Source organism: Wallemia mellicola (genome assembly GCF_000263375.1).
Source record: "Wallemia mellicola CBS 633.66 unplaced genomic scaffold WALSEscaffold_15, whole genome shotgun sequence".
Classification (NCBI taxonomy): Eukaryota; Fungi; Basidiomycota; class Wallemiomycetes; order Wallemiales; family Wallemiaceae; genus Wallemia; species Wallemia mellicola.
Window position 1 is genome coordinate 98,838 of NW_006531972.1, and position 18,461 is coordinate 117,298.

General features: G+C 42.2%; 8 protein-coding genes and 1 non-coding gene across 9 annotated transcripts; 3 read left to right on the forward strand and 6 right to left on the reverse strand.

Moving 5' to 3' along the window:
- Window positions 1-143: 143 nt before the first annotated feature.
- WALSEDRAFT_60810 (MFS general substrate transporter) lies at window positions 144-2,333 on the forward strand. The gene is made up of 4 exons (XM_006959179.1): window positions 144-166; window positions 210-311; window positions 356-408; window positions 454-2,333. Exons 2-4 carry the CDS (start codon window positions 308-310, stop codon window positions 2,221-2,223), a joined length of 1,827 nt encoding a protein of 608 aa, XP_006959241.1. The 5' UTR covers window positions 144-166; window positions 210-307; the 3' UTR covers window positions 2,224-2,333.
- A 37-nt stretch (window positions 2,334-2,370) lies between these two features.
- WALSEDRAFT_33145 (Creatinase/aminopeptidase) lies at window positions 2,371-4,870 on the forward strand. Its single transcript, XM_006959180.1, has 10 exons — window positions 2,371-2,560; window positions 2,606-3,142; window positions 3,187-3,433; window positions 3,480-3,587; window positions 3,634-3,790; window positions 3,837-3,903; window positions 3,949-4,170; window positions 4,217-4,335; window positions 4,383-4,543; window positions 4,589-4,870. The coding sequence occupies exons 1-10, from the start codon at window positions 2,388-2,390 to the stop codon at window positions 4,673-4,675; spliced, it is 1,878 nt and encodes a 625-aa protein (XP_006959242.1). The 5' UTR covers window positions 2,371-2,387; the 3' UTR covers window positions 4,676-4,870.
- Window positions 4,694-5,708, reverse strand: WALSEDRAFT_57997 (hypothetical protein). The gene is made up of 6 exons (XM_006959181.1): window positions 5,650-5,708; window positions 5,242-5,602; window positions 5,171-5,192; window positions 5,019-5,125; window positions 4,876-4,976; window positions 4,694-4,833 (listed from the first exon to the last, which is right to left on the reverse strand). The coding sequence occupies exons 1-6, from the start codon at window positions 5,700-5,702 to the stop codon at window positions 4,701-4,703; spliced, it is 777 nt and encodes a 258-aa protein (XP_006959243.1). The 5' UTR covers window positions 5,703-5,708; the 3' UTR covers window positions 4,694-4,700.
- A 54-nt stretch (window positions 5,709-5,762) lies between these two features.
- Window positions 5,763-6,994, reverse strand: WALSEDRAFT_65131 (NAD(P)-binding protein; the record flags this gene model as incomplete). The annotated part of the gene is made up of 6 exons (XM_006959182.1): window positions 5,763-5,826; window positions 5,874-6,097; window positions 6,147-6,247; window positions 6,296-6,512; window positions 6,560-6,864; window positions 6,910-6,994. The coding sequence occupies 6 exons, from the start codon at window positions 6,992-6,994 to the stop codon at window positions 5,763-5,765; spliced, it is 996 nt and encodes a 331-aa protein (XP_006959244.1).
- Window positions 6,995-7,314: 320 nt separating this feature from the next.
- Window positions 7,315-8,578, reverse strand: WALSEDRAFT_65132 (hypothetical protein; the record flags this gene model as incomplete). The annotated part of the gene is made up of 5 exons (XM_006959183.1): window positions 7,315-7,775; window positions 7,822-7,874; window positions 7,921-8,136; window positions 8,181-8,439; window positions 8,485-8,578. The coding sequence occupies 5 exons, from the start codon at window positions 8,576-8,578 to the stop codon at window positions 7,315-7,317; spliced, it is 1,083 nt and encodes a 360-aa protein (XP_006959245.1).
- A 253-nt stretch (window positions 8,579-8,831) lies between these two features.
- WALSEDRAFT_60811 (hypothetical protein) lies at window positions 8,832-9,838 on the reverse strand. The gene is made up of 3 exons (XM_006959184.1): window positions 9,641-9,838; window positions 9,222-9,597; window positions 8,832-9,173 (listed from the first exon to the last, which is right to left on the reverse strand). The coding sequence occupies exons 2-3, from the start codon at window positions 9,423-9,425 to the stop codon at window positions 8,892-8,894; spliced, it is 486 nt and encodes a 161-aa protein (XP_006959246.1). The 5' UTR covers window positions 9,426-9,597; window positions 9,641-9,838; the 3' UTR covers window positions 8,832-8,891.
- A 247-nt stretch (window positions 9,839-10,085) lies between these two features.
- On the reverse strand, window positions 10,086-10,167 carry WALSEDRAFT_t61. The gene has a single exon. It is a non-coding gene; the product is annotated as a tRNA-Gln (tRNA).
- A 1,161-nt stretch (window positions 10,168-11,328) lies between these two features.
- On the reverse strand, window positions 11,329-14,687 carry WALSEDRAFT_29410 (hypothetical protein; the record flags this gene model as incomplete). Its single annotated transcript, XM_006959185.1, has 3 exons — window positions 11,329-13,463; window positions 13,510-13,636; window positions 13,683-14,687. 3 exons carry the CDS (start codon window positions 14,685-14,687, stop codon window positions 11,329-11,331), a joined length of 3,267 nt encoding a protein of 1,088 aa, XP_006959247.1.
- A 108-nt stretch (window positions 14,688-14,795) lies between these two features.
- WALSEDRAFT_69632 (hypothetical protein) lies at window positions 14,796-18,460 on the forward strand (the record flags this gene model as incomplete). The annotated part of the gene is made up of 5 exons (XM_006959186.1): window positions 14,796-15,417; window positions 15,464-15,618; window positions 15,662-15,968; window positions 16,015-18,044; window positions 18,098-18,460. The coding sequence occupies exons 1-5, from the start codon at window positions 14,805-14,807 to the stop codon at window positions 18,458-18,460; spliced, it is 3,468 nt and encodes a 1,155-aa protein (XP_006959248.1). The 5' UTR covers window positions 14,796-14,804.
- Window position 18,461: the final 1 nt, after the last annotated feature.

Sequence of the window (18,461 nt, forward strand, 5' to 3'; positions counted from 1 at the left end):
GTGATGAGATTTACACGATTTTTTATGCCCGAATGGATGAATTCAAATTGTGTCACTTTCGTTTATTGGGGGTTCTCGTTCTTAATTATGAGGACGTGAGACCAAAAATTTCAGTACAAAGTAGTACATTTTATGCTAAAAAAGCGAAATATACTTTATTATGCGCGTAGCTAGCTATCGGCATCAATGAAAACACTAATCTAGTTTAGGTTCTCCTTCTAAAAAAGGAAATACCAGCCCGTGGCAGGCATTCGAAATGGTGATGTAATCACATCCTCGTTCTTGACCTTGAGGTATGCAGTGAGAAATGAGTAAGTAACTCGTGGAATATCTCTCGTTTATTAACAATTGTTAGCAGCCGTCGACGATAGTTCAATGAAGTCCGACAACAGATCGCAATCAAACAAAGTGAGTGTGTGGTATCTATTGTGTGTTTATCTAACAAATAAATAGAGTAGCGTTTCTGTTCAAACTAACAATAGGAATGATATAGCTATACAAACCTCACCCGCACTATACGATAATAATGAAGCCAGCCAAAATGGTCTTCTCGCCCCATCAACAACCTCACTCGCACCGACAGCACATAATGGTGTATACGGCAACAATTCAAATATACGGTCGAGATCTGTGTCATTTGCTAGCACAGCTGCACCTTCTCGCGTCGGTGTAAACGATCCTTACGCCGCGTTCAGATCAAAATCAACAATCTCGCTCGCTTTACCAACTGGTGACGCTATTGAAATAGAAGACGAACCTGACCAGCTTCCAACGGATCAGAAACCTGGCCAGCGTACACCTTCCCCACAGCAACCTTCGACTAAGATGCAAATATTCAGACGGATGTGCATCATCAACCTTGTCGCGTTCAGTTTCGGTATAGATTCCACGCTGTGGTTGCCATCTGTCTACAACTTCATCCTCACTCTCAGACCGAATGATGCGGACAGATATTTGGCTGTCACACAAGCCGTCAGTGCATTGGCACAGTTTATTGTTTCACTCAGTATCGGTGTTTTCGCAGCGAAAGTACACTCGCTCAAGTGGACAATTGTTGTTTGTATCGCGCTCTCTTTTGCCGGTAACTTCCTCTATTCTTGTGCAGGTGTGGGCGCGTTAAATAACGTGGGCGCTATTATCGGTGGTAGAATCCTCTGTGGTATCGCCTCAGGTAGCTCCGGTCTCGCGATGGGTTTCATTGCTATCAGTACGGCGAATGTAGACAGATTGGAAGCACTCTCTCAGTATCGTACCTATGCAGGTATAGCACTCGTTCTTGGACCAGCCCTAAACGCACTCTTTGGTCTTATCGACATCAAAATTGGAAATTATACAATCAATGAGAACAATGCGCCAACCTATTGCTCCTCGTTCATTATGGCTTTATTGGCTATCCTTCTCGGTTTATTCCTCAGTAATAAGACAAAGCCAGCACCAAATCCTATCGTTCCAGCTATTGAATTCTTCAGAAGAGGTCACTATGGACCTTCACTCATCATTTTGTGCTCCATGTTAAGCAGTTCTTACGTATCTGCTTTGATTCTTTATGTTTTACCGGACCGTTTATCCAGTTTCTGGGGATTCAGTACTGGTGTACAAGCTGGTTTACAGACCGCAGTTTATGCTGCAGGTTTGATAGGTAGTTTGCTGTCATCCTACATTCGCGACGGACTTGGACGGTTAGTCTTGAGCATCACCTCATGGAAGAACGGCGTTGACAAGGTCACACTCCTCGAGAGAGCCAAAGCTGATGGTGGTGTCAGTGCTGGTGCACCTCTTTACACCGGAATTGGTCTCGAAATTCTCCTAGGTATCGTGTCATTCCTCTGGGTCAGCCTTGGTTTAATCGCAATGATGATTTCATTTGGATTAGATTTCGTCTACAGTTCCTCACAAGCATCAACCGCTGCTGGATTTTTAATCGGTTGTGCGGTTGTCATGGTTGGATACAACATTCAAGCGGCGGTTTTACCAACGCTATTCTCAAAATCTCTCCCAAATGACCTTAGAGTCGCCCTCACACCATGGTACGGTGCTACTGTTGCCATGGGTAAGATCCTCGCACCTCTCATCACGGAAGCGATCACAAAAGCTACGCCAACGGGTGGAAGAACTGGAGGTAACCAGATTGGAGGTTACGCACTTGCTTTGGGCGTTAGCGTAATCGGTGTCATAACGACATTTTGGGTCAAATATCACCTCTCACACGCAACTTCATCCTAATTTCACATTCATACAAACAAAGGATTCTCGTTTATTCTCGATGTGGTTGTTTTTCATTCTATCGTGTCTATTGTTTTAATTTTTGCTTTACTTAATATATGCATTATTTTTTTAATTTAACCGTCACAGTCATTGAGCTTATCTAACTACTTGCATCATCGACAATGTTTAGCTGTATATTTGGCAGAGACACAGAAAACAAACACACTTATGAGAAGGTTCCTATCGAACATTTGCCATCATTTGAAACGAAATTGCTACAAACGTCACAAACGGAGTTAAACGACAGACTCGAGGATTTCAGAGAGCTGCTTACGGATAACAAGCTCGATTATTAGTGTGTACAGTACATTTATTGATATTTTTATAACGAAATCTCCAGTATCGTACCCACTACAGATGCACACGCGTCTGAGTATGTCGCAGACGCGGACGCTCGTTTGGCATTCCTTTCTGGATTTACGGGAAGCTCTGGTGTTGCTATCGTCGGTGCATACGATGCACACCTTTGGACGGATTCTCGCTACTACATCCAAGCAGAGCGCGAGCTTAGCAGGGCATGGACGCTCCATAAAGACGGTTTACCAGGTGTTCCAACCTGGACAGAATGGTTGTCTAAATACACGCAATCTGCGCGCATTGGAGTTGACCCAAAGTTGATGACTTACAAACAAGCAACATCCATCGAAGACATACTGCGTGACGTTGAATCACAATTGATATACACAGAACACAACCTCATAGACCAGATTTGGTATGAAAGGCCAGCACTCCCTCTCAGACCACTGTTTGTGCTCGGAATGGAGTTCACTGGTAAACACGCGAGCGAGAAATTGAAAGACGTCGATAACTGGCTGGGTCCTAAACGTGCATTTATCGCTAGCGCCCTCGATGATATAGCTTGGGTGCTTAACTTAAGGTACGTACACCTCATTTTGAGGACACTGGCTTATTGTGAAACAGGTGTCAGGATAGCGTACCATTTAATCCTGTTTTCTACTCATATCTGCTTATTTCACAGTCAAAGAAGGTGCTTTTCGTACACAAAGATCAACTCACTGGTGTCGTTTCCGACTATCTGAGTGACTTGAACGTCGAGATAAAGGATTATGCAAATATTGACAATACTCTGAAGAGTGTTTCGAGCAACTACACAACAATTTTTGCGTCAGAGACCGTATCTCGTGCTGTAGCATCCGATAGTGGATTTGTAGGTATCATCCTTGATATGCATGAGTATCTAATATCCCCCATAGAGCCGCATCAGGACTACGACATCACCAATCACCTTGGCTAAAGCCGCAAAGAACCCAGTCGAGCTCAAGGGAGCACGCGAAGCGTACAAGCGTGATGGATTAGCATTCGTAGGTTATTGTATTTTGAAGACCTTCCAGCCTGAACAACCCTAAGGTTCGCTTCCTTGCATGGCTCGATGGTCAAGTCAGAGCCGGTAATCCTGATCTAACAGAATGGAACGTTAGTGCAAAGTTCGACGAAATCAGAAGCAAATTGCCATTATTCAAAGGTCTCGCGTATGAGAATATATCAGCTACTGGTGCAAATGCAGGTGAGCGTTGTCGTTTTTCCTTCTATCAGTTGTTGATATACTTAAGCATTACCACATTACTCAACATCGAAAGACAACTCGCCAAAATTGGATTTAACAACGCCATATCTCAAGTGAGTGCTCCTAAAATCTAAGATAGCACTGACAGCAACTCCTAGTGACTCTGGTGGTCAATATCTCGACGGTACTTGTGACACCACTCGAACTGTTCATTTCGGCAAACCGACGAAAGAGCAAAAAGTTGCGTTCACGAGAGTTCTCCAAGGTCATATTGCTATTGACTCGCTCGTCTTCCCTGAAGGCACGACTGGCGGTCATATTGACGTATTAGCTAGACGTCCACTATGGCTCGAAAATCTAGATTTCGGTCATGGAACTGGGTGAGTTCAATTTAATGTCGTTTTGAAAATTCTAAAAGCCCAATAGTCATGGTATAGGTGCATACTTGAATGTGCACGAAGGACCACACGGCATAAACAAGGGTCTATCGTTCGCACAATTCCCTTTGCGTGTTGGATGTATGAACTCCAATGAGCCTGGATACTGTGAGTATTGAAAATTGTGGTCGTAATTTTCTGAGACACCCATATAGATGCCGAAAACAAATTTGGTATGCGTATCGAGTCGGTTGTCACAGTTAAGGAATCTTCTAAGAAGGGATGGTTGAAATACGAGAGACTGACTAAAGTACCTATCGATAAGCGTTTGGTAGACTACTCGCTCCTCACACAATTCGAGAAAGACTGGTTAAATGTGGGTACCTTCCATGTCCTGAAATACACACTAACAACACCAAAGGCTCACAATGAAGACGTCAAGCAGACGCTTTTACCACTCCTCGACAAATCTGACAAGTTGACCAGAAAATGGTTACAATTACAGTAAATGGATACATGTCCTTTTTGACTTATTACAATCTCGCTGTTGTTCTTCTTTCTTGGGATATTTTCACACGTTCCAATTCAGGTATCTGGTTAGGGGCGTCGACGATGAAAGAAGCTGGCCTCTGGCACGCAATTTCAGCGACGCGTATCATAACCCGTCTGGGTATGTCAATTTGGGAGTAGGCGAGAATGAAGACTCACGCCGTAAATCCTAGTATAGGCTTTATTGTGTTTCTCCCGGTCTCAAAGACGTGTTTGCGGAGACTGTGCCTGCTTGATACTGGATCAACATCGTCAAAGTGCTACAGTTTATGAGAGACATCACACTTAATGACCAGACACACCCAATGATAGGCATCGCTCTCATCTTCGAGATGTCCCAATCTCAGCAGCAGTTTGTCAGGTCTATGGCTCAGGAATGATTCCAGAGGGTGACTGAATATGCGCTGTACTGTGTGTAACATGAGTTAGAATGATTGTGTCTGTCAATACACACCTTCGTCTTCATTCAACATAGGCTTTAGTGTCTGTCAGCAGCCGTTTCTTTCTACGTGCAAGAAAACTTACAACTAGTGCCCTATCAGTAATGAGACAAACGATAGGCCATACTGTGACTGCAGAAAGTCCATATCCAGCTAAATGCGGCGGAAGTGTAGCTACATAGCGTACACAATCATAGTCTATAGGCAGTCCAATCTCCTCCTCCGCTTCACGTCTGGCTGTGTATTCTACGTCGACATCCGATGGCTCTTTCCTCCCGCCTATCAAGCAAGTATCACCAGGGTAGGAACTTAAGAAATCTGATCGTTGTGATAATAGCACGTGTAAATCTCCGAGCCTTCCAATAAATAGTGCGACCATTACAGCTGCTTGTTTACCCTTATCGTACCCCATTGGTGGTATAATATTTGATAGATTCCTCAAACGTCTGTAGTATAGCTTAGTCTATGACGCATATAATAATCGTTTATTCACTCTTTTGATTCGACGTTTAAACCGTTCACATCGTCTAATTTTAGTGTCGTCATCGTCGCTTATCAAGTGGGTAGAATAAAAGGAATGCGTATAAAATCAAATATTACATTTAACTAAGGTAATGGGAATGTAGATGGATTAATTCCAGCGTCCTTTATGCATCTTTCGAAGTATTCCCTGGATATTTTACGTTAGATAATTGATAGTGATATGAGTGTACACACCTTCTAAGCGCCTCATTGTCATATTGTGCAGTCAGACTGGCAGGTTCTGCATTTTCATCCCAAAACTCACCACCTGGAAGCTGTTCGATTGAGGCACTACCAAGGTATAAACCCGGTCTGGCACCAACTTCTGGGGTTATAGCGTATCTATTAGTGAGAAAGTCGACTGGTATTGACAATAGTGATGATAAACCGTAGTGATCCTTGTTAGAGATCGTAGTTTTCTAGGTAATTTGGATAAGCAAGGACTATAACATCAGGGAATTCACTTACGACAAAACCAGGATGGTAGTTTGCTACGAAAATTTTCCTGTATTTCTCGTCCGGGTGGTTTTTGAAACTCTCTTGCAGTTCACGTACAACCATTGCGAGTACTGAAATTAATTAGTTTTTCATTATTATTCAAGAGGTTAGAAACTAACATAACTTTGTATCGGTGTATATGTTGAATGCGTTCAATACGTAGCTACCAATAGACCAAGCATCTCTCAATGGTGTTCTCTTGTTAGAACCTGGGTGATCAGGGAGAGTAGACATTTTTGCACCACTCGATCCAGTGAAAATGATGCGTGGATCGTCTGATAAAGCAAGTGATGGGAGAAGTTGCTCGATAACAGCCAAATGACCCAACACATTACACTATCAACTTCATCAGTCAAGCTTATTATCCCATAGTATAAACTTACAGCATATGTCATTTCTAAGCCATCCTCGCTTGTTATCAGACTCGCGTTCGGTGCTATCAAACCGGCATTCAAATAGAGTATGTCGATCTTATTATCAGGATTTGCATTCCACTTGCTGGCAAATTCCCTGCATGAGGATAAAGAAGCGAGGTCGATTTTCCAAACTTCAACAGTGGTACTATCGTTCTTAATCTTTTTGACAACTTCCTGACGCGCTTTTTCTGCCTTATCGGTTGAGCGACATGCCATAATAAGCCTTGAAACCTTGTTCTCTACAAGATAGTCGCATTTTGCCAACCCAATTCCTAATTTATTTGAGCATCTGGTCACTGCTATAGATCCTCACTCACCAGCATTGGCACCTACACACACTACAGTCTTACCTTCGAATGTCTCACCGTTTATTTTTACTTCTTTAGTTGGTCTCAAACCCATCGTGATGGTATGATGTCAAAGGTAATAATTACGTTATATACACCACCGATACGCGGCGACCGCTGATAGGAAACAAAAATGAATACTAATGATATTAAATAAGTACTTTTTAGTCATAAGCTTTATTTCATGGTAAAACGAATGTGTATCAATGATATAAAGGTGAATAAAATGTGAGTGTCCTGAAATTTTTCAAATCCAGTATAATCAACAGATAAGAAATAAAATGTTAATAGATAGAATTTCCCATTCTATTCTGGCTTGTAATTTTTTTTTTAAAATAAAAGTAACAACCAAATTAACTATCCAGCTGTATCACTCTAGAGAGCAATAGCGAGAACAGCGAGTGCGACTGCTGAAACTGTTGCAACACCGGTGAAGGTTGATGCACCTGAGTCACCACCATCAGTGTTAGCGCTGGTTGCGCCGTTGTTGGTTGAAGATTCACCTGATGAACCTGAACCTGAGTCTGAGCTTGAACCTGATGAGCTTGAGCTTTCTGGGTTGGCAGCAGATGATGATGATGATGATGAAGCACCGCTTACAGAGACGTTGTTAGCTGCAATTGATGATTGGGTTACACAGTTAGATGAGCTTGGAGTGAATGCAGCTGCTGATGGTGTCTCTGTAACACCTACAGTGTAAACGGTTGGAGTACCGTCGATACTGTAAGTACCAGTGAAACGTTGTGCGAAAGTGGAGAATCCACCGTCAACAGGGTAGACACCTGGTGGGTAAGCGACGTCACCTTCACATGTGTCGAAACCTTCGTCGTTTGATCCTAATTTTGGGGATTAGTAGAGTGAAAATTTTCACGGAACACATACCTGGCATGACGAAGTCACAACCCATTTCATCTAACTTGTGTTCACACATGACACTGTGGATTATGTTAGTGTTAGAATTTTGCTAAATATAAAACTTACGGTGTGCCGAATGTTTCGTTACCAGCGATACATGCTCTGATACAAACTTGGTTGTATGAGAGGAACTCCATCCATTCTTGGTAGCTGACATCGCTACCAGAGACGTTTGATGTGATGTTACCACCTACTGGGTTACCGTCACCGGTAGCACCGTGTGGGTCGAGTTCTCCACCATAGTCACCATCTTGGACACCGATCTTGGTGAAGTCACCTTGTCTACGAGGTGTTAGATTGCCTTTTTAAGAATATAAATCACGTACGCGCGAACTTGGACATATGCGTCTGTCTTAACAAAGTGAGCAGAAGTGATAGTGCCGTCTGGAATGACTCTGGCGTTGTTTCTTGGTTGGGTGCACCAGGCAACTTGCTCAGCCTCAGTATCACCGATTGTCTTTCCTGCCTCTTTTGGACCGAAGAAACAGAAATCGTCGATGGAGTTGATAGAGACCAAACGAGCTTCAGATGATTGGTTAACATCTGTACCCATGGTTGGTGCAGGTGGGTTAGTGACACCCATAGCTGTAGGATGTTAGAGGGTGTCTAGACCTAAAGATACATACTCACTTCCACTTGCTACGACGTCTGGTGCGTTAGCATCCCAGGCGGCGGAAGCGAAGCCTGCGGCGGAGAGGATAGCAGCAGTTCTAAGTAATTGCATTGGTTGTTCGAGTTGAAGAAGCGGATTCAGGAATCGAGAAACTGACTTTTATAAATAAAGAATGACTCGCACGGGCCTATGGTATTTATAAATGCAGTCTACAAGAGAATAGAGAAAATATATACAAGGCACTCCAATGTACAGATGTCTCGCATTGTTGCTCCATCAGCAGACAGAACGATCTAAGAAAAATTGGCGCGTGCCTAATTAAATCTTTCTACGGTAGATATGCCAAGTATCTTTTTAATAACGCGTTAATTTAAAGGTATACAGAGACTAAATAAACACTCTAGAATAAATATACATCAGGTTCCTAAACAAATACTTCGACTCTCTCGATTTCTCCTCTCTCATTGTCTACTTTAACGGTGAAGGGTGTGCCAAGTCTTGGTGCTGCTAGATATTCAGATATAGCCTCCATAGTTTGGTTCTCTACGTCGAATTCCTTATTCAGCTGCGTTACATCACTACTCCCTTTGCGTTCCTCCAAGTATGACAAGAGTGACTGCGCACTTAGCCTATTACGCGTCATAGCTGCGTTCTCAATATCATTCTCTATTTTTCTACCTTTGAGAATATCCATCATTTTGTCTGACTAGTTCTCCATTAGATGTTTTCGCCACTATATAGAACTGTTACCCACTGGTTTAAAATTAGTTTGCATTTTATGTATCTTTACAGGATCAATCTTTGATAAATTCGCACTAAAATCTGGATCTTGTCCATCTTTTAGAATCTCCTCCTTTGGAGGTGCTTTCATTCTATTAAGTGACTCGCTAGCACGTGGTATTTCCTTAGTTTGTATTTTTGATAACCTTCTAGGTGCTTTTGATGCTGCGTTTCCCATATTTATATACACTAATGATGGTTGCTACGATTAGAAGTATAATAGTGTAGTTGAATCTATTAAATATAGCATTCTCTATGCTTAAATCGAATGTAGAATCTAGCTTGTAGTTTGATTTATAACAAATTTCTAACCTGCCATCCTCTATTATATCGGCTTTTACGTTGATTGGCTGATATGTATTAGATTACTGCTATATGATAGTATACACTCACACCAGCTGGATAAGATATTTTTGCTCTCAATAATTCACCCTCTTGATAGTCTACTAAGCGGTATTTATCGCAGAATACATCCGATGATAAGCTGTACGTGTGCCGTTTAGGGTACTTCAAATCAGGTGAGAGTACCTCAGCATCTACCAAATTACTCGACGCGTATTTAAATGTAACAACTTCTGTATCTGCTATCACTAGTACTGCCAATAAGAAAATCAGTAGTGATTTCATCAACATCATCGTAGCAATGATGAAACATCCTTGAAAACTTATGATTCTATTGATTTAGTACATCTATTCTATATCCATGAGATGGAATGGCGCAACTACAATAAGTACTTCTATTACTTATGCTCTTCATAAATAAGAAGTGGTTTAGCCTGTGAGAATTAACAAAATTATAGTAGCACAACACATTTTCAACGTTGTAGCCTGCAAAAAGAGGTCTTGCCCGGATTCGAACCGGGGTTAATGGAATATTTGTGAATCAAAATCCACTGTGATAACCGCTACACTACAAAACCAGTTGACGGTGTTAATCTGTTACTCATTAATATTGTTTGATTTACGGAAGGGAAAATTTTCAGTAAGTTATTTTTTTTTTAAAAAAAAAATATGATTTACTATGTATATTTTTAAATTTAAAATGTATTGAGCTGTTTAGACATATACTATTTCTATGATAAGGAATGTTAATATTCTGACAACCTTCCTTGTCTTTTTGAATGGGCGAGTATCGTTACACAGAGTTACCACTAGACCAAATGAAATATGCGAATGGTATCTACCAAACATTGCCCTCTGTATATTCTCCTTTTGCACGTATAATGCCAGGCTAGAGTTGTGAGAACGAGTGTTGTAAGTCAACAACATAGATCAAAGGTGCAATACTTTCGAATCAATTATTAATAGACATAACTATTCACTTCTTTATTTACCTCGGGTAATACATGTGATAGAGAGTTTGTACTCTTATAAAGTTCTACAGAACAGTGTTGTTATTCTCAAAAAATATGAAAATGCTTGTTCATGATTTTTCCTTTAATATTATTATCCCTTGATAGATTTTCATTGTGTCCCCATTGTCCCCATTATTTCCCTTGTTCCTTTTGCGCCGCAGTGTCTATGGTTAATAAGCTGCGTCTGTACCTGACAGATAATTGACGTTGTATATCCAACAATTCTATCTGAATTCCAACGAACGATGTTTGAAACTTAGTAAATCAATTTATTTTAACTGTCTCACCAGATAATAACGGCCACGATATATGAAACATGTCAAGAAAGGTAATTACTATATTCGTTCATTGTGTGAATTTAATGACCGAAGGGTGATTAATAACGGAACCAAATAATTAAATGCGAATATATATGTATGGTTCAAAAGTGGTTACGTAATGCGAAGTAATTCAGTAATAATACATTGTAAGATAAATTGAGAGAAACGTTCTCGAAATTACTAGATAAAGCGAAAAAAGTAATTATTGATTTTGAGGGCACTTTTGGTATGGATGAGTGTGTCGCTGTTTAGTTCGTTAGTCAAGGTTGGATGTTTTTCAATCTAATACCCACTTTGGTCGTGTGTGTCGTTCTGCTCATGCGAGCTTTTGTTTTATAACTATGTACACTGCAATTGAGTGCCTGTATGATTGTCATTGCAGAAGACATCATCTTCAAGAAGTTGTCTAGACCTTCGTGAAATTCATTTTCGTAAGGAAAGCTTTCAAGCTCTTTTTCCTATTAAGCGTATTTGTCGGTTCACCATTTTGGGTAGTTGGCGTCGATGGTTGAGTAGCTCCTTTTTCTTTCTTCACTCTCCTCGATCTAGTTGAAGAGAGTGAATTCAGTCGTGATAATAGATTTGGGGTGCTAGCGCTTGACCATGATTTATGCTTTGATGATTTGCTACTCGTTGGTTGAGCTGTGTTCTGTGGTCCGAAATCATCAGGTGTCCTGGCTATTTCATCTTTCTTCCATTGCGCTGTACCATCCTCACCGATTCGCAGCTTTGGTAATTGGGGGACTCCAGCCACGCGGGCTTCTGTAGATGTTCGTGACATTCCTGGACGGTTTACCTCCAATGACCCTGATTGGCGTGACTGTTGCGATGATATTCTACTCATCTCAGGAAGAGGCAACTCCTTATTGACATGTGAATCTGAAGAATGAGATTCGTCACTATGGAAGAAGAACTTTGAAAGCGGTGACATTCTTCCTACCTCATTCGGTAATTCGAGCTGAGGTGTGGGCAAATCACTCAACCGGAGAACTTCCTCATTGTCATCGTGGCGTTGCTTATGCGAAGTGATTAGATTTGTAAATCTCGATCTTGAGCGCGTCCTTTTATGTGATTCTGGGGTGTTGGCACTCACTATACGTTGATGAGATTGTCGACCACGGACTGGTGTCGCGCTGGTTTCTGCAGCTCCGCTCGACGTCGATTCTGGATGTGAGTATGTCACACTCCTTAGGACATTTGGTCGTTTGGGCGCCTTATCTTGCTCTTCGGGTGATTCGTCTGGTGGTCCAATATCACCTTGAAGATACTTAATGTAGAGCGCTTCAGTCTCGGTCAAAGGTTTTTTGGCGCTCGACTGGGAAGCCTGCCACAAATTCTGTTCAGATGTGCTGCCCCTAAGTGTGCTCTTGAGACCACTAAAACTTTTATTGCGTTTACGTTCAGTGAATCCATGATCATCTGCTTTGGGTATAGGGGCCTTCTCAGTCGCATAGATAGCCGTAGGTGTGCTAAGAGGAGAGTTACCATGGTGTGTGGTAGGAGTGAACGACTTTATAGAATCACCAAAACTACTAAATTTACTACTAAATGAGTGTCCGAGCTTACGGCGATTTTTGTATATTTGTGATTTAGAGTGATGATCGTCAATAGGGGTTAAAGCTGCGGAACTGTCCGTGTTGTGAATTGCATCACTGGATGATGATCCACCCAAAGTCCCTGATGTCTTGCGCTTGCGTCCATATATTTCGGTTATCCGAGATGGTGACTTCTTCTTCGACTGGTCAGGCTGATCGTCGAATATATCTCCGAATGAGTTGTTGGTTTCATCCGTCGTATCCAAGTAAACGAAGCTTCTACGGCGTTTCACATCAGGCTTTTTATGGCTAGGTCCCTTTTGCTCGTTCGCTAATGCATTGAGATCGGCATGAACTGAGCGTACTTTCCTAGGGCGAACTTGATTACGTGATGGTAAGTTCAAGGCTGCCATATAACGCGCTTGTGACAGCTCCTCTGAAAGTATGCTGGCCATACATCTATCAACCGCTGCACGAGGTGCTGAAGGTGAACGACGTAATACAAGTGGCTCAGCTGGGTTTCCATTGTGGTAGACAAATTTGGTCGAGCTTGATTTGTTGATAGATGGCGCGGTTTCCGGTGGTGGTAAGAGATTGTAATGAAATGACATTGCAGGTGTAGGAGATTCCTGTGGGGGTGGGGTAGTTTCCATGTTACTCATCAGATCCGTCGTAATTGGTAAAGAATTTCTCTTTCGCGCCAGCAGTTTGAAATGTTGGTTGAACTGAGTTGCTGACTCTTCAACATCCTCTGCTGTGGCTGATGCTGGAGGGGCTGCAACTTTGCGATGAGCTAATGAATAAGGTACGTTTGTAGGCAACATTTTTATATTATTAGAATTACCAGTTGTCATTGCAGATGCGTAATCTTGTGACCATAATTTGCGAGAAATTGATATTGAGTTGATGATTGATTTCATCCAGATCTCTTTCTCTTGCTCAGAGCAACAACTAAATTCGAAGTGTTGCGTATGTAATGACATTCTGAATGAGTTTTGCATCAGACCTGCTAGAATGTTAATTAAAAGGAACGTGTTGGACTTATAACCTACCTTCACCAGATGGTACATCAGTTACGTGCCACAAATCCAAAGGGAACCAATAGCGAGGTTCATACATGGTACTTTTGCGTATTTTGACCAAAACTAGGAAACGCTCGTAGAGGAATGCGCCAAGATACTGGTGAGATGTTAGAATAATCACGTAAGACAGGAACAGATCTTACCTTGACCTTCAAAGGAGGAACTAATGGCAGCTTCGAGTTGTGCACAAAGACATCAAGTGCACCAATCAACTTTGTCATTCCGAATGACAGTATTTCCGATGCTGATAATTCGGAATGACCTTCGCATCTAGCTGCTACTAGTTCACTCTTTTCTTGTTGCTGAGCTTCCAACCTGGCCTGATCAGCTTTCTCTGCGACGACTTTCATCATATCAAGTGCTTTTTCAACTCTAGTGTCCTCATCGCTACTTGATTTGGCCAGTGAATCTAAAACGAGAGGGTAGCGACAAACGCGCTGAATTGGCTTAATTAGGTAATCCTTTAATTGAAGTTTGTTGTTTTGTGGTTTGTACTGTTGTGATTGTAGGAAGCACCTCCTCTCATAGTTGGGCCAAATCGGAAGATTATTGGACGCAGATAATTTGCTAAGCGCACGAGAGTGCTGCGCACAGAATTCGTTGTACATATCAAAGTATGGAGCTTGATCGATGAAAGCATTTGCGACTTTGTTCGTGCACCTGTCGATGATGGACTTGTGTTGAGAGGAACCAGCGCCGATGAAGAACTTGTCGAGGTGGGTTTGCTCTTCCTCTAAGACTTTATCGAGTGAAGTCGTAATCCTCGAATGTAAGGCTAAAATGGATGAAATGTTGCGTTTTATGAGATTTCTAGTAGGATAACTTAAGCTTTTTGGTAGATTGTGTAGAAAAACTTCGACTAAGATACGTAAGTCATTATAATATTGCCTTTCGGTTGAGATTAACTCTAATAGAATGTGATATTTGCGTATAACAGATTTATCGACTAGAGATAGAGATCTATTTGTAGATGTGGAGGACTTTGAAGATAATTCGGTGTGTATAGTAGATATGCAGCTGAAAGATTGGCTAGCTGTTGTATTCGTCGTCGTCGTTGACGTAGACTTTGAGTTCAGCGGTATAGAAACCATATCTCTAACAAAATGGAACTCATAACCAGCGATAGTGGATCTTCGCTTGACGGTCATTTAGAGAGTTTCCAAATTAAAATTAATTTCGTTTTTAATTTATAGCCGTTTTTGGTAGTTGATGCTCGTTCAACAGAACGTCGATATTGACGCGTTTGCTAATTAAAAAATTATTAAATGTCACAGTCTAAAGCATTTTTATGTGACGTCGTATTAGAAAGGAGTGATAGTCTAGAGTATTCAGAGTTGTTAGACGGTTTAGGCGATGACTTAATAGAAAACAACTTCGTCGGATCACTCCCACCAAAGCCTACTAAGCTCCCAAACCAACAGTCTTTCTCCCAGCAATTGAATGAGCTAGTCAGTACCGAGAAATCCTACGTTAAGCGTATCACAGCCCTGAAACTCAACTACTCAGACCCACTCAGACAGTTCGCTAAGCACAAAGACACGCAAATTATCAACTTATTTGACGCTAAGACTCTTTTCGGTAATATTGACCAGTTAGTCACCGCAAACACCGCGTTTTTAAACGAATTGGAGCACGCGAATGAGTTCAACATTGGAAACATCTGTTTGGCGCATTTCCCAAATTTCACATGCTACAATCAGTACTATTTCAACAGGCAGAAGAGTGTTGACCTTTTCAAAGATCTTCTCAAGAAAAAGTCCTTTGTCGAGTTCATCGACAGAACGAAATGGCAGACAACGGGCCTAAATAACATCGGTTTGCGTGAACTTCTTATGGAACCGGTCCAACGCATCCCCAGATACATCCTCCTCTTTCAAGGTATGTGTTTTACTAACTGCCGAACTATGTCTCAAATCGGTCTCAGGAATGATGAATTACTTAGATGAACAACATGACCAAAGAACACAACTCTACAAATCTTTAGATCTGGCATCAAAGATCGCTTCATGTGAAGCTGACGAAACAACGAAGAGGGCAACCCTCATGCACACCCTCCAACGCAATATACAAAACTTCCCAGTGAGTTATATTATCCATAGCGCGCTTTACTCATTCAGAACAGCCTAATTTGATATCTCACAACCGCACACTCATCGACTGTCTCGATGTAAATGACCTTCCAACTCCTATGACCGGACATATCGAAGAGCCGCTACCATGTACTGTATTTTTATTCAACGACAAACTCGTTATCGCAAAGCGTCCGTCAAGCAACTCCCGTGGTCGTAAACTCTCAGGTCTGGACGACCTTGATGCGTCTAATCCTTCAGCCACACCAGCAAAGTCCTGGGGAATATCCAAGACACAGCTGGTCTGTAAAATTGTCGCAGATTTGTCTGAATTGACTGTAACTGATTTATCGAATGAAGGTCAGTACAGTGTTTTCCTATCACTTACTTGCTCACCTAGCTGTAGAATTCGGTGTTGTATTCCAAAGTTCAGCTTTCTCCGATTGTGATGATGAACGCTTTAACAGAACATCGAAAGCATTTCAAGTAACTCAAGTCGCATTTTCTCCAAGTGAGCCACTCTCCACTGCCTCACCAATGTCGAGGTTTATCACAAAGATCTGGAAACAGCAGGCCCTGTTACGCGCAAAAGATGGTAATTCTTATGCTAAGATATCTAGAGATTGGCTCCCACTCATGAGTGGTGCTGTCGCTGGTGGTCGAGGAAATGGTCAGGCTAGGCTGTATTTCAATGTCTATGAGAGCCGCGACAAGTGGTTCAGATCTGCAAATAAATCCAAAGCGGTCCTTCAAATCGACGGAACTCATGGTCAAGCGGATAGTATACCAGTCGGAGAAGGCGGTACACTTCCCTTGCTAGTCATACGAGCTGAAGCGATGGAGGGTAACCTCTGCAGACTTACAACCGAATTCAGTAATCCACCCGAGACGCTCAACGAGATTATGAATATTGAAGACGTCTACACCAGAGTTGTCTGGCACATCCAAGCTCAAGGGTTATACGATTACAAGCCAGCAGGTTTGGCTACGATGGGTAAAAAACGTGAAAGGGCTCCATCATCGCCAACGAAACTCAAGTTTGAGAGTATATCCAAAGGCTTCTTCAAGAACGGTAACAGTGGTAACAAACTTGGTGTCCCTGACCAGCATGACTTCAGTAATTCGACAAATTCACACAACTCACACAGGCGGACTCGTTCATTGGTTAGTAAGTCTAGTAGCACTTTCGGTAGTTTATCGAGTGCCGTGACATCCACACCGGCAACATCTGTTGAGGGTCCGAGCGGCGGTACAGGAAAACCACCATCACCACTGCCTAAGTCACCGCCACAGCAAACTTACGAGCGGAAAGTCAAGAGGAAACAAACTCCTGCATCACATGAAGCCGAGCGCGAAGCTGCAGAAGAAGCGTACCGGAAAGCCGAGTGTTTACGCGCTGAGCAACTCCAACAGGAGGAAGAAGAGCGCCAAGCGGCTATCAAGAAGGCCGAAGAGGAGGTTGAATTACTCAACTACCGTGACAGAGTTCGGGCATCTTATCTCGACAGACCACATTCTGTACCACCACCGTCGACTTCAAACATGACAGATGAAGATGGCGACGACAGTGATGCCTACGATGACGCACAATCAGACGTTGCAGATACGCTCAGACGCCGCAATACACGTTCAAGTATGGCTACAGTTGGAAATTACAGTATACGCTCAGAGGCAACCACTTCAGTGCCATGGGGAAGCGACACTGAAGCGCGGACATCTGACGCTACCCAAGGAAATGGCTCAACTATATCCAATTCAACAAGTGTTGATCTCAGATTTAGTGAGAGTGATTCATTCCCTATCGATCAGGCCGAGGCCGACCTAGACAGACAACCGTCATATGTTCCGGGAGGAGCAGACGAGGCAACTGTTGGAGCACGGACTGATTCAGGACGTACTGATTCAACACATTCGAAATCTAGATCTACGTCGAGACGTCGCTCATCGAGTCTGCCGAGCTACCCAACTGAAAGTGTTAGCAGCTCACTCATACCACCAGAGCCGGCATTTAGTATGTCAAGGCAACCAACTACATCTTCAGTATGGTCACGTAGTACCGGTTTAAGTGCTTCTTCATCCACCCGTAAACCATTTGGTCCACGACAACAATCGACAAACTCAAGTAGAGGCACACCAACTCCAAGGGTCGGAACTGGCTATAGGATGGATTTGCCAGTTGTCCGACCATTGTCAATCCCATCGAAGAAGCCAGTTGAAGATACATACGGATATACCAATGCACTCAACGACTGGGTCTACGGAGATGACAGGAACGATGAGAAAGAAAATGCCAGAAGTATGCCGCCACCATCCAAACCATCGGTAAAAAGGCACGCCGTCATGATGGACCTCGGACTTGAGAATCGGAAACGAAAGTGGGGGGAAATACAGAAAGAGGGTAATAACGCAGATTATCTAGAATACCTAATTGATAGTGTAAGTCGGAGTTTTTTAAACTATAACGCCATCTAATATAAGCAAAAAAAAAGTTAGACCAAGATGCACAAGTGTGGAAAAAACACAAATCTGGAGAGATAAATGAGAAATCTTTCAAGGAAATGGAAATAGCAAAGTATATAGAAACAGAAGTAGCTAGAAAGCTACAAGAAAGAGTCTCAAAAGATGAAGAAAAAATGAAAATACTCGAAAAGCAATTGATGGAATGTAAGAATGAAATAAGTGTATTATACGAATCGTTCAATGAGGAATTGGATGGAATGTACGCTGATGTAAACTCCGGAGACGATGCTATAGAAAAAATGTCTCGTGACTTGTTCGTGGCAAAATCTCAAAGAAACGAATACTTGAAGATATCTACGGAGTTAAAGCAACAGTTAGATTTATTAATGTAAA